General features: G+C 36.0%; 2 protein-coding genes and 1 long non-coding RNA gene across 3 annotated transcripts; 2 read left to right on the forward strand and 1 right to left on the reverse strand.

Moving 5' to 3' along the window:
* The first annotated feature begins 967 nt into the window (after positions 1–967).
* snx20 (sorting nexin 20) lies at positions 968–6,647 on the forward strand. Its single transcript, XM_073832351.1, has 3 exons — positions 968–1,080; positions 1,146–1,302; positions 5,269–6,647. The coding sequence occupies exons 1-3, from the start codon at positions 968–970 to the stop codon at positions 5,935–5,937; spliced, it is 939 nt and encodes a 312-aa protein (XP_073688452.1). The 3' UTR covers positions 5,938–6,647.
* A 290-nt stretch (positions 6,648–6,937) lies between these two features.
* LOC141302162 (uncharacterized) lies at positions 6,938–10,471 on the reverse strand. The gene is made up of 3 exons (XR_012342308.1): positions 10,354–10,471; positions 9,304–9,583; positions 6,938–7,101 (listed from the first exon to the last, which is right to left on the reverse strand). It is a non-coding gene; the product is annotated as an uncharacterized lncRNA (long non-coding RNA).
* A 238-nt stretch (positions 10,472–10,709) lies between these two features.
* Positions 10,710–14,144, forward strand: mphosph6 (M-phase phosphoprotein 6). Its single transcript, XM_073832352.1, has 5 exons — positions 10,710–10,891; positions 11,152–11,264; positions 13,225–13,315; positions 13,593–13,699; positions 13,784–14,144. The coding sequence occupies exons 1-5, from the start codon at positions 10,841–10,843 to the stop codon at positions 13,923–13,925; spliced, it is 504 nt and encodes a 167-aa protein (XP_073688453.1). The 5' UTR covers positions 10,710–10,840; the 3' UTR covers positions 13,926–14,144.
* Positions 14,145–14,230: the final 86 nt, after the last annotated feature.

The following is a 14,230-nucleotide window of genomic DNA, read 5'->3' on the forward strand; positions in this document are numbered from 1 at the left end:
CATTGAAAACAGAAACAGAAAACATGAATGTGATCGCTTCTAGAAGTCCAACAAAGCTCAAGTTTTCATAGCATCATATTTAGTTTGAGCAGATCATTGGATTTCTATTTGCACAGGTGGGTTGATATTTTCTTGATATTTTCAGTGTTGTGTTGTAATTACCACATGACCTGAGCGAGGTCTGATTTTGATTCGCTATATCTTCTGTTACCTGCACAACATCAAATTCTTCTTGCCACGTTTGTGAGTCATTTCCATTAGAGGTTTAATAATAGATGTACTTCCTGGGGAAGTGTGCCCTTTGACCTTTCACTGAATGGGACGCGACTGGTTGTGTAATTTTGGGGTCTGCTAACATTTTTATTACTTTTTTCCCCCATTATAAATAACTGTGGTAAAAGCTTCCAGCATGTGTTATCTTCCTCTACTCAGTGTTGTCTGTTAGTGCTGAAAGAGAAGTAAAAAAATGTTTTGTTTGTTTTACAGGAAATGCTTAGCTCCATAATCAGCAATGTTTTATTTTTTATTTTTTTGCCTCAAAAATAGCTTGTCTTATAATCAGTCTGTAGACCTCTATCTACAGAAATATTAATAAGTTTAGTTATGATCAATAATTGTATAATCATTAAGGGCCATGAACATCTATGACTGACTGTGATTGATGGGGGCTAAAAATATTAAATTAAACTGATCAAAAAACAAGTGATTGTTAATAATATCTAGAATAATTAAATGAACTTTGCAAATAAATGCAAGCAACTGCATCAAATGAGTATCTTCAGAGTCATATTTTGCATTTGTGTGACGATTCATAATAAATTAATTTTTCATTATCTCAAAAAATTGAGAAAATATGTCAGAAATTGATTTTTGTTGTGTTTTTGTACAACTGGCTTATCTGAAATGTTGACTCCAGGTGAATTGTGGTAGAATTCATTCACAGAAGGCTAAATTGGAGTGCATTGTTATGGAGGAAGAACTAGAACCACATGACTCCAAGGCAGTGGACGCTAAAGAAGTTGTTTCTTCAGCTCCTGAGCATTCCTCAGCACAGCAGGAGACATCATTCAATAATGGTAAATTTTAGTCAATCCTTAAATTGCATCTGGCATTATGAGAGCAGGATTTGATGGTTGTATTCTCACAGCTGAAGAGGCCGATGTGGGTTTTAGCGCCTCCTGTCTGACTACAGCAGAACTGCAGCAGCACTGGAGAGCCGTTAAGCAGGTGTTCAGAAGCGTTAAACTGCTGTTTGACATCCCCACCACGCGGATCATCGACCAAAAAATATCAAAATATGTGGTATGTCAAAGATTTATAGTGAAATGATTATAAACATCAAACTCTAACGTTACTTTCATAAATATGTAATGTTTTGCCCTGCCTCTTAAAGGGATAGTTCACTCAAAAATGAAAATTTTATGTTGATCTGCATACCCACAGGGCCTCCAAGATGTAGGTGACTTTGTTTCTTCAGCAGAACACAAACGTAGATTTTTTTAAAAACTGGTGCAGTCTGTCGGCCAAATAATGGAAGTAGATGGGCACCAGACCTTTAAAAGTAAACAAAAACATGCACAGACAAATCCAAATTACACCCTGCGGCTCGTGACGATACACAAAACGATCATTTTTTTTGCGAGAAACTGAACAGTATTTATATCGGGGTTTTTTTACCTTTGATACACAGCCACGTCCATCTGTCATGAGCACGAGTTTAGCATCAGGCACGTTACATGTGTATGCGCTCTGGCGTAGAATAAGCAAACAGTCAAACAAGTCCCGGATGAGTTTGCGCAAGCAAATGTAATCTTTTATAGCTTTAAATCAGTTTGATAAAATCAGGATACGCGCAAGTAATTACCATTTAGAATAGCCGCTATACCCACAATCTCTGTGCTCTGTGTAAACAATGAGTGTCGTATAGACGCGACAGATCGCTTTGGGTGTTTGCGTATTCTACACCAGAGTGTGTTCACATGTCACAAGCCTGATGCTAAACTCGTGCTCATGACAGATGGATGTGGCTGTGTATCAAAGGTAAAAAATGATACAAATCCTGTTCAGTTTCTCACAAAAACCGATCGTTTCGTGTCTTAGGACATCAATGTATCGTCACGAGTCGCAGGGTGTAATTTGGATTTGTCTGTGCATGTTTTTGTTTACTTTTAAAGGTCTGGTGCCCATTCACTTCCATTATTTGGCTGACAGACTGCACCGGTTTTCGTTAAAAATCTTTGTGTTCTGCTGAGGAAACAAAGTCACCTACATCTCGGATGCCCTGGGGGTAAGCAGATAAACATCAATTTTTCATTTTTGGGTGAACTATCCCTTTAAAAATGTCTCCTTTCTGTCTGACATCACCAAGCCCTCATAATTTTTTACCTCTGCCCTTTTTCCACCTTTTACTTTATAATCAAAACATGTAACACTTTATCCAAAATAAGTTTACTTGTTTTGGATAAAGGATGGCCATTCAGCTAATGTTAGGATATGATTGCTAATTGATTATTATTTTGGGAAATCAAATACTTACATTCTATGATTTTATCCTTCATAAACATCAATTAACACTCCTACAATGTTCTCCAAAGCTAAAAGGGATGTTCAATTTTCATCACTGAAAACTTTCCTGGCAAACTTAAGGGTAGTGTTGTAGTTTAGACCAGAGACCATTTGCCTAATCTTAGCCTTTATTTTAAGACTGAGTCTTAAGAACTCATCTAACTTACTAGCAGTTAGCCCAGGGGTCTGATTTTTCATTTTTCAAAACAGACCCAGGGGTGTTTAATTCGGCCCTGGCGGGCCACTGTCCTGCACAGCTTACTGTAGCTCCAACTTGACTCAAAACACCAGCCTGGAAGTTTCTAGTAGGCCTTGTACAGGGGTGGTGATCTCAGGTCTTAGTGAGCCACAATTCTGCAGAGTTCAGCTCCAACCCTAAATGTACCTGCCTTTACCTTCCTAGTAACCCAGGGGTGCCCAATCTTGTTCCTGGTGAGCTTAGCTCGAACCTACCTTAACACACCTGTCAGGAAGTTTCTAGTATGTCTAGTAAGAGCTTGATTAGCTGGTACAGGTGTGCCTAATTGGAGTTAGAGTTAAACGTTGCAGGACACCGCTCTCCAGGATCAAGTTTGGGCCCTTTAGACCAGAGGTCTTCAACCCTGCTCCTGAGGACCCACACTCCTGGAAAGTTTATTTCCATCCATCTTCAGCACACCTGCCTGCAATTTTCAAGCAGTCCCAAGGAGCTTGATTGGCCGCTTCAGGTGTGTTTGATTAAGGTTCAGGATAGTGGGTCTGCAGGAACAGGGTCGAAGACCTGGGTTGAAATCGCCCCCTATACCCTCAAATAGGCCACTATTTGAAGGTACAGCCATTTTAAGTGGTGTTCGAAACCATAGTGGACATTCTTGAGTGCACACATTCAATCCCAAAATGCACCGCAAAAATGAGTGCACAACCGATGTACACTCAATGGCTAGAGATAAACCATAATGCACTGTGAGAGTCGCGTGCCGATTGAATTCCTGCCTTTTGCCTGAAGATGGCACCCACAGCTGAATCATCCATTTCTTCATTTTAGAACACGCTCGTCCACGGCGTAATACAGCATACAACACAGGTACAAATTCGTTGTAAATTGATTATAAAATTGTTTAACTAGGGTTTATACGTAATTTCCATGACAGAGACAAAGATAAATCATTTAATCTTACTACTGGAACTGCCCGTTTTAAATGATTATTAAACAGCAAGCAAACTATGTAAAAGCAGCAGGATTGGACACCCCTGAAACAGACATACTTTTTATTTGACTGATTTAAAAAGTTATGATCAGCCTTAAAGAAAATAAATTAGAATACTAACTAGTAAGACTGCCCTGTTGAAAAAAACAGCATATGCTTGTTAGGTATGTTGAAGCATTGCGGCTTGTTTGAGCTGGTTTAAGCTGGTCCTGTGCAGGAGCTAGTTGCTTAGGACCACCTTAGGACTAGCACATGACCAGCTTAAACCAGCTTATAACCAACTCAGGACCATCTGAAACCAGCTCATGACCAACTAAGGACCAGCTTTAACTAGCTGCCATGCTTCAAAACATACCTAACCAGCATACCAGGGTAGTATAAGCCTTTTATGCAACCAACCAAATTTCATTCAAGTCTGAGTCCAGGCCAAGACCTGAGTTGGTTGAGTTTGAGTCAAGACTGAGACTCAAGCTGAAGCTATACTCTGCAGGACAGCGTCTCTCTAGGACCAAACTTGCCTACCTAAATTAATGTAAATATTCTGTATTTAAAGCCTGGTTTTGTTTCACTGTCACATAAATCTGTGCTCTTGTCCAGAGCTGCACAAACAACAAAACATGTTTACAGTGATGTAGAACTCAAGACCGGACTCGGCCTCAACTTGCTTTGAGTCAAAGGCAGAACACAAATGTTCCATGACAAGACCAAAACCATGAAATACTGGTCCTTCTGAGCAGTGGTGCCCAAACTTTGTCCTGGAGGGTCGGTGTCCTACGCCTGAACACACCTGTCGGAAAGTTTCTAGTATGCTTAGTAAGAGCTTGATTATCTGGTTCAGGTGTGTATTATTGGGGTTGGAGCTAAACTTGGAGCTGGACACCGGCCTTCCAGGACCAAGTTTGGCAACCCTGTTTTTGAGTATCACAACATTGCTTATGAACAGGGGTACCCAATCCTGCTCCTGGAGATCTACCTACCTGCAGAGTTTTAAAGGTCATTGCACACTGAGTCTGACATTTTTGTACGTTAAAAAATAAATACAACCTCATGTTGTGTCAATCATGTTTACACACTGCCTCCAAAACCTTCGTCTGTCATAAACAAATTCTGATCAGGTTTGATTTTCTGTTTTCACATCTGTAGCAAGCATTTTGATAGGATTATTACACTATTATGAAAAAACTTTAAAAAAAACGCATACGAAAATTTTGGACTCATTGTGCAAGGACCTTAACCCTGATCAAACAAACCTGTCTCTAATTATCAAGTACTTAATAATAAATATCTTAATTAGCTGGTTCGGGTGTGTTTGATCAGGGTTGTAACTAAACTTTGCAGGAAGGCTGACCTCCAGGAACAGGATTGGGTACCCCTGCTTTAAGATGTCCACACTGGATGTGTTCTTGGAATCAAAAACTGTTAGCTGTACAAGTTTTTACTAGACATGACACAACCAGCAATGCTTTTTGTCTCCTCCACATTAGACCTAAGTCCACAGCTTATTTCTGTTCTTCAGGTGTACCAGATTGTGGTGATCCGCTCAGGTAGTTACGACTTTGAGCGTGTAGTTATCGAGCGACGCTACTCCGACTTCCTGCACCTTCATCAGGAGCTCCTGCAGGACTTCAACGAGGAAATGGAGGACATTGTGATGCCCAAAAAGAAAATGACAGGCAACTTCTCAGAGGAGAACATCGCAGAGCGGCGCGTAGCCCTTAGAGACTATCTTACTCAGCTCTACTCCCTCCGTTGTGTCCGAAAATCACAGGCGTTCCTAGCGTTCTTCACTCATAAGGAATTAAAAACGGCATATGACCTCCTGCGTGGGGGTCGCTTTTCCCGGGCCCTTGAGGGCCTCCAGAAGGCCTTGGTACTTCAGGAAAAACTGTCTTCTCACAACCCTACTTTGGTGGTACCAACCTTGTGTGCCATATTGGTGTGCCAAAGGGATCTCGAAGACTTTGACGCAGCATTTCAAACTGGCAGAAGAGCTCTGCCTACAGTGAGACGCTACGAGCTCCGGCAGTATCAAGGGCCGCTGCTGGAGGCTCTTGTTGATTTGGGTTACAGTCTTGGGCTGCCTGTGGCCCAGTTACAGGATGAGCTGACCAGAGTGCAAGACTCTCCAATTGGGCAGGTGTCAGAGATGTCCCTTAAAGAATTGGTGGTGCATGAGTTTGTATAATCAGTATCAACTGCTATTTAGTGTTTATTTGCTCAAATCCCTAATCCAAAATATCCATCTTTAAAGAGTTGTTCTAAGTCAGGGGTGCCCAAGCTCGGTCCTGGAGGGCTGGCGTCTTGCAGAGTTTAGCTCCAACTTCCTTCTGCACACCTGCTAGGAAGTTTCTACTATGCCTACTACGCAGAACACCGGCCCTCCAGGACCAAGTTTGGGCACCCCTGTTCTAAGTGATCAGTGAAAATGCACACAAAGTTCAGAATTTGATAGAGATTTGGTGTGGGCCCTTTTGACTTGGACCTGAAAGACACCACCCAGTCACCCAGAACAACCGCATAGCAACATGTCCTATTGTCCCATCCAACGCCGTAGACATGACGATAGCCTCATTTGGCTTGAGCGAGTGTACTAACTTGTACAGCTGTATTTATGTTTTCATGAGCCATACTTCTTTTATCTGGTATTTCTGTTCATATATCTCAAGTTATTCTGGAGTGCTTTTCTCCAATTGTGAGCAAGCGAGAGTTGTTATTGGTAACTAGTTTTTGTTAATTGACACATGTAAATTTTAAAATACGATCAAAGTTGAATTCAAATAAAATATATTTTATGAAACACTTAAACTTAAAAAAAGGAAAAATAGAAATATACTGTCAAAGTCAAATTTGAAGTACTACAATTACTAAAACCAAATTGAAATAAAGATATATTTAAGAAAAATAATATTAATGACATAAGACAAAACTAATGAAAATTACAAAATTACACAAAATTACCTGAGACTAAAATTAAAACTAAAAATATAAAAAAATGACACAATGATTCTAAGAATTCTTAAGACGAACAAAAAAGTAATTCTCTGATGCTCTTCTAAATAAATAAATTCGTTTGTATAATTTATACGTTTGCAAAACCTCCATCCTACAAACTCATACTGAGTGAATTATTGGGGTATGATTCTTGATTTGGAAACAAGAAATACTGGGTTTCAAATCCCGGACGAGCCCCCAAATAATTTGTTCTTCGATATCAATATATGAATACATTTTTGTGTCAGTATATTTATTTTAAACAGATTTCTTTGTTTTAAATCTACATTAAATCATGGCATACTATGCTTGGGCACAAAAACGGTACTGAATAATTGTTAAACAAGCCTTTCGACAACTACAGAACTGTGAGTACTACCAGCTCCTGAAATCTGATCCGATAGAAAATATTAAAGCTGAACTGACTGATATTTTGACACATGCTAAGACTAAGGAATGGATTTCGCAAAATGAATGTGATTTTCTGCTTAATAAAGACCCCAGAATTCCTACTTTTTATATGTTGCCCAAAATACATAAAAATCTAGAAAATCCACCAGGGAGACCCATAATTAGTGGGAATGAGTCTATTACAGAACCAGCTTCAAAATATGTAGATTACTTTTTAAAACCAATGGTTAATGAACTTCCTTCTTATATCCAAGATACAACCCATGTATTGAATATTGTTAAAGAAATGAAAATTACAGAAACTTCTATATTGGCAACTATGGATGTTGAATCATTATATACAAATATAGATCATGAAGAAGGCCTTGAAGCATTATCACATTATCTAGAAAAGAGATCACCTTTAGAGAAACCACCAGTTTGCTTAATTTTACAATTAGCAGAATGGGCATTGAAAAATAATATTTTTTTGTTTCAAGATCAGCTATATAAACAAATTAGGGGTACAGCAATGGGTGCTTGTTTTGCCCCTAATTATGCAAATTTATTCTTAGGACTTTGGGAAAAAAGATTTGTATTTTCAGATTCCAATCCATACCTTGTGAATATTGTGTGGTGGGGAAGATTTATAGATGATGTCATTTTGATCTGGTCAGGCTCAGAGGTAGATTTGTTAGCTTTTCATTCATATTTAAATACTACCAATGCACATTTGAAATTGAGTTTGGATTTTTCATTTACTCAAATTCATTTTTTGGATTTAAATATATTTAAAGATAACAAAGGAAAATTGCATACAACTATTTTTAGAAAAGAAACTGATAGAAATACTATTTTAAGAGCGGATAGTTTCCATCCCCCATGGCAGACAGATAACATCCCTTTTGGCCAATTTCAGAGGTTAAAAAGAATTTGTGATAAAGAAAAGGATTTTGAAATTAAGGCCCAAGATATGATCCAAAGATTTAAAGAACGAGGATATACAAATAGTGTTATTTATCAAGCATACAATAAAGCAAAAAATGTCAGTAGAGAAGAATTATTGGTGCAAAAGAAAAAATCTAACAATTCTGAGAATTCTGTTTATTTTGTTACACAATATAGTACAGAGGCTAGTAAAATCAAGAAAATAGTAAAAAATAATTGGGAAATATTGATGAGTGATCCCCACCTCAGAGAAGTTCTACCTACATCTCCTTCTATTGTGTTTAAAAGAGCTCCAACTCTTAATGATAAACTGGTGAGAAGTCATCTTCCCTCTAGAAAGTCAAATACATGGTTAGGTCCAAAAGGAGGAAATTATAGATGTGGCACTTGCAATCATTGTGAGAATATGGTGAAGATAAACACATTCATTGATGTAACATCAGGGCGTGAGTTTATGATAAAATCATTTATTAATTGTAGTACTTCATTTGTTGTGTATCGGTTAGAATGTCCTTGTGGTTGTTTCTATATAGGGATGACAAAAAGGAAGTTGAAGGTGAGATTAGCAGAACATAAAAATGCTATACGAATCTGCAATCCACATTATCCCATGGCCTTACATTACAGAGATAAAAATCATGGTAATCCTAGTACATTGAAAATAGTGGGTATTGAGCATGTCCCGAGGTCAATTAGGAGAGGAGATAGAATAAAAAGGTTACAACAGAGAGAGTCCTTTTGGATTTATACACTGAAAGCAACTCAATTCCCAGGTTTAAATGGTGAATTGGATTTTTCTCCTTTTTTGTAACTGATCTGAATGGCTTCTACGTTGTATATTATTATTATTTTTTTTTTTTTACAATTCTATTGAAATTTATAGTCATATGTTATATATATATATATATATATATATATATATATTTTTTTTTTTTTTTTTTTTCATTTGAATTGTTATAAACTCCTTTATTGGGTAGGATTATAATTGTGAAAAGTATGTCTCTGTGCTGTCTTGATACCTAATCAGGTGACCATGTCATGTGATTAATTGATTGTTTAAATGGACTCTGAGTGTGTTTGTAAACTTACACCCTGATGAAGGCAAGTTAGCCGCAACGCGTCGGTGCATGGTATCTGTTTTTAATTGTTAAGCCATGTGAATAAAGGCTTTTTATTCTTAAGAAGATTTTCGAGTGCCTTGGTCTGAGTAGTTTTTTTGAACAGTAAGAAGAGTTTAAACAATATTTCAACAAAAATACAGTTTTTTTCCCTCTCACGTCATCTAATGAAGCTCCAGGAAGCAGTTTCTTTCTGATGTGATGCACAGGTGTACGTCACACTTGCTACACTTGATTCGGACAATCCCTTTACACCCGGGATACTTGCACCGCTCTTTCTTCTCCATGACAGGCCAGTGGTCCGTTCTGTCCAAGCGCACCTCATCAGACGCACTGGGGCCCGTTGGCCCCCATTTCCTCATCTCCTCCAGAGCTGCTGTTTTCCTTTAAAAAAAAAAATTTAATATTTATGAGGGTTGGATATATTTTTATACCCACAAATTCTTCATGCAGTGGACTACCAGTAAAATTTGGGAACAAAAATTTGGTTTGATACTTTGACCTGACCATGTTTTGTTACATACATTTCTATCCAAGATGAATTTGTTCCGTCACCGTTTAACTCTTGAGTTTTTGTCACATTTCATTACCATTTTCTAAACTATAGCGAATAAATTTTGGTTTGACTGTTCATTTGTGATTATCAAGACAAATTTGTTCTGACACAGTTTAACTCTGAGATGTCATATTTGATTACCATTTTCTAAGCTACAGCGAATAAACTGTGATAATGTGAGAAATGTTGAAGGTGTCTGATAAATTTTGGTTTGACTGGATATGATATAAAATAACATTAATTATTCGGAAACTGACCAAATAATTTTAATTGTGAAGCTTACATTTAAAAAAAAAAAATTTGTTTTTACCTTAGATGTTACATATAATTTTGTTTAATACAAAATTTTTCTATAGTCTATCCTGTGTTCAATGCAATTTCATCATTAATAGCTGTAATTAAATTTCAGAAAGAAATTAAGAGTAATTCCATACTTTACTTCTTCAAGGGAATTCATTAGAGTAAATGTTGGCACCAATTTGTTTGTTAAATAAATACATATGAAGTCCCCTCTAAGAAAATACGTTAGACTTCCATTGTTTTCAATCTGCGATATCTCAGACTTTACAACGCAGGCAATTTGTACACAACAACTCACCAATAAATCCTTACTGTTGTGAAATATATCCTACAGGTATATGTTTAGTAATGCATTATAAATTAAATAAAATCGTGTTGCCATATGGCATCACTGGACTGGACAATAGAGAGTTAATGTAGCTCATCAGACGTGAGTAATCAATAAATGAAAAAACAAACCGTAGTAGACTTAGTAAATAATATTATATTAAAGTATAACGGATTATTAATTATGACACTAATATTAAAATAAATACAGAATTCCATTACTACATTTGCAATATAAATGATGAAACTGCCTATGAAGTTATTTGGTCGATCGGTGTTGTGCGACTAATCGAGCCTTGCACATGTTTAGAAAGCGCGTGCGCAGACTTCATGTGGACAAGTATTTATTTTAGCTTCTCGTGCTACATGTAGTCATGCTGCCCATGTGGATATAACTAAAAAAAGCGTTTTATATCACTTCATTCACATTAAAACCTGTAGTTTCGCTTTTGTATAATATGGCGAAGGATGGTGCATCGAAACTGTCCAAAAATCTCCTGCGGATGAAGGTAAGACTCTGTGACTCTTGCAGACATCGGCTTTAATGTTTGTGGATTTCCGAACAGGAATTCATTCAGGGGTGAACTTGAGATTAAAATGTGAATAAAACATGTTTTGATGTTTGAGTTGCGTTCTGTTGTTTTGTTTTGAGTGTGGCGCTGTTGTTAAATACAGCGTGTCAGATCAGTCGATCCTGCGCTGCAGTGAGGGATGTGTCTGATGACAACTGTCTGTATCCGTCTCTATCTGTCTCTCTGTGTGTCTGTAGTTCATGCAGAGAGGGTTGGATGCAGATGTGAGGAAGCAGCTGGATGAGGAGGAGAAGAGGATCATCAGTGAAGAGCACTGGTTCCTGGATCTGCCTGAGCTCAAGGCCAAAGAGTGAGACCTCAGAAAAGGATAGGAACAGTTCAGATACAAAAGCCTGTTTGAAATTTTCTTCTAAAATGAGCATTTTCCTCAGTCAGTTATTTGACCTAATGGCAATGAAAAGAACCTATTCGTTGCCATTAAATTGAAATTACTGATCCTACACATAAGTGCCTGATAAAAATGCTTTTTAGAGGAAATTTTTAAACAGCACTTAGAGACTTTTGCGTCTTAACTCTTTATATGGATTCATAGACAGGGCTTAGACTAAGCCAGGATTAGGCCATAGTTCAATTAAATCACTTAAGTAATTTTTATAAACGTGCTTAGAAAAAAAAATGACTGGTGTGCAGCTTTAAAAAAAACAAAGGAACTGATATATTATAAGATCAGTCAGTGCGAGTTTCTTTTAGTTTAAAAAAAACATCTCAGACATTTTAGTCTTAAGCCTTGTCTGTGAAACCGAGGGATAATGTCTAAATAGCATTTGTGTGTGACGTGACAAATATCTATGGAAGCCGATTTCTGCCACAAAAGAATGGCAAAAAGCCAGTTTTATTTTTAATTAAGATACTAAGTTGTACTTGTGAGTAAGAAAGCTGCAATATGAGAGTTATAATTATGTTAAAAAGTCAAAATGATGACAAATTTTGTCAGATTATGACTCATAATTTTGTTTTACTTTTTATTTCATAATTGTGAATTAGTATCTCATTGTGAGTTAGTGGAATACATTGATGGTAAACATGAAGTATCCAAAATTGCTCTGCTAGAAGATTTGTAAAACTTGAGGAGAACTAACTTCACATACTGGTGTGTATAAAAGTTTGGAATCAGTAAGATTTTTTTTTTTTTAATGATCATCAAGGCTGCATTTATTTGATTAAAAATACAAAAAAAAAAAAAAAAAGATTTAGTGAAATATTGTTACAATTTAAAATAAGTTATTTTTTTAATATACTGTAAAATAAAACTTATAATTTATTTCTTGTGATGCTAAACTGATTTTTCCTCATCCATTACTACAGTCTTCTGTGTCACATGATTCTTCAGAAATCATTATAATTTATTAACAATATGCTGACTTATTGTCAATGATGGAAACAACAGTTGTGCTGCTTAAACTTTTTTTGGAACCACTGATACTTTTTTCAGGATTCTTTGAATGTAGGAAATAAAAAAACAGAAAAGGTTTATATTGTTATATATGAATAAATGCTAACTATATAGATATCTTTACCATCACATTTTATTAAATTAAAAAATATATTTAATTTCTTTATTTGAAAAAAAAAAAAATTAAATTCTGACCCCAACCTTTTGAACTGTAGTGTATATTATTACAAAAGATTTCTTATTTAAATAAATGTTGTTCTTTTTTACTTTTTATTCATCAATGAATCCTGAAAAAAGCATCACAGGTTCCAAGAAATATTGAGCAGCAAAAACGTTTTCCAACATTGATAATAAATATGCATATTACGATTTCTGAAGGGTCATGTGAAGCTGAAAACTGGAGTAATGAAAAAAACTGCTTTTATCACAAACAAATTTGGTTGTAAAGTATATTAAAATAGTAAACCATTATTAAGTTGGCTTGAGAAATGCTATTTAAGCTTTGTTATTCTTATTCTTCTAAGACTAAAATTTCTGACTGCTCGTCCTCCTAGAGCTTTGTCTATCTAGCTTGTTTTATTTTGTTTTAAATTGCAATAATATTTCAGAATATTACTTGTTTTTGTCTTTATTTTTGATCAAATAAATGCAACTTTTATTAGCATAAGAGACTTCTTTATATTCTGAGACACCGTTTGTAGAGGACACTTTTATTGTTTGTAATGCTATGACATTAACACATAATTTCAAGAGTGCTTTAAGTGACAAAATACATATTTGATGTGTCAACACCATCGGATCCATTTCCTCATGCATTATTTAATAAAAAATAACTGACAATGTTTTATTTTACTAGAAACCATATCATTGAGGAGAGAAGTTACGTTCCCTGTGAGGATTTGGTTTATGGCAGAATGTCATTCAGAGGCTTCAATCCTGAAGTTGAGGTACAACTTTCGATTTAGCGTTTTTCTAAATTAAACCTGATGTGGAAATGTGAATTGGATTTAAGCAGAATACAAATGTAGTAAATGGAGTTTTGTTCATTTAACTCGCGAGTATTGCAGATTTGTATGCATTTGATTTGCGATCTGGAATCTGAAGTATTTGCTTATTTTATAATGTGAATGTTTCTTTCAGAACTGTCCTATTAAATTAATGTCATGATTGCTGTAACCTTGAGCACTGAGCATTTTATTTACCACCAAACTAAATCTCTTGCAGAAATTAATGTTACTAATGAACACCCAAAAGGAGGAAGAGGATGAAGATGAGGAGGGCAATGTTGGCAAAATGGAAACTGATATTACAGATGAAGAGATGGCTAAAAGGTGAGAGAGGAAATGATCTCAAATTGATGTTATTGTACAGAAAGAAAGACATCGATTCTTACTTTGCTTTTTTCCCCCTGTCAGATATGAAAGTTTGGTTGAGAGCATGAGAAAAAAGTTTGCCAAGAAACGAAATCGCTCCGCAGTTACTAACAGTGAAGAGGACGTCAACTGCAATGTGGATGTTAATCAACCCAAAAAGGCTTTCCTGAAACCTCAGGACTGAGATTTTATTCACACATCTGTGATATGTTCAGATCTTTATTTTTATGCGATGGACATTTTTCTTATTTTAGACTTATTTTATTTTTATGTTGTTAAAAAGCCAACATTTTATGGAAAAGGTACAAGTGTATGGATTTGTTTGAACATCCTAAGACTTTATGTATACACTTTCCACAATTAAATGTACCATCCCAAAAAAAAAAAAAAAGGAAAAACTTGACCTGGATCTCATGACTAATGCCTAAAAGATCTGAAAAGCTGCTTTTCTATTACAAATTTAGCGCAAAACTTTAACGTTAATTTAAA

Source organism: Garra rufa, chromosome 25 (genome assembly GCF_049309525.1).
Source record: "Garra rufa chromosome 25, GarRuf1.0, whole genome shotgun sequence".
NCBI lineage: Eukaryota > Metazoa > Chordata > Actinopteri > Cypriniformes > Cyprinidae > Garra > Garra rufa.

Coding starts and splice junctions, on each gene's coding strand:
- snx20 (XM_073832351.1), top strand. CDS start 968: ATGGAGGAAGAACTAGAACCACATGACTCCAAGGCAGTGGACGCTAAA. Junction 1,081..1,145: donor ACATCATTCAATAATGGTAA/ATTTTAGTCAAT, acceptor TTGTATTCTCAC/AGCTGAAGAGGCCGATGTGG. Junction 1,303..5,268: donor AAAAAATATCAAAATATGTG/GTATGTCAAAGA, acceptor TCTGTTCTTCAG/GTGTACCAGATTGTGGTGAT.
- mphosph6 (XM_073832352.1), top strand. CDS start 10,841: ATGGCGAAGGATGGTGCATCGAAACTGTCCAAAAATCTCCTGCGGATG. Junction 10,892..11,151: donor AAAATCTCCTGCGGATGAAG/GTAAGACTCTGT, acceptor GTGTGTCTGTAG/TTCATGCAGAGAGGGTTGGA. Junction 13,316..13,592: donor GCTTCAATCCTGAAGTTGAG/GTACAACTTTCG, acceptor AATCTCTTGCAG/AAATTAATGTTACTAATGAA.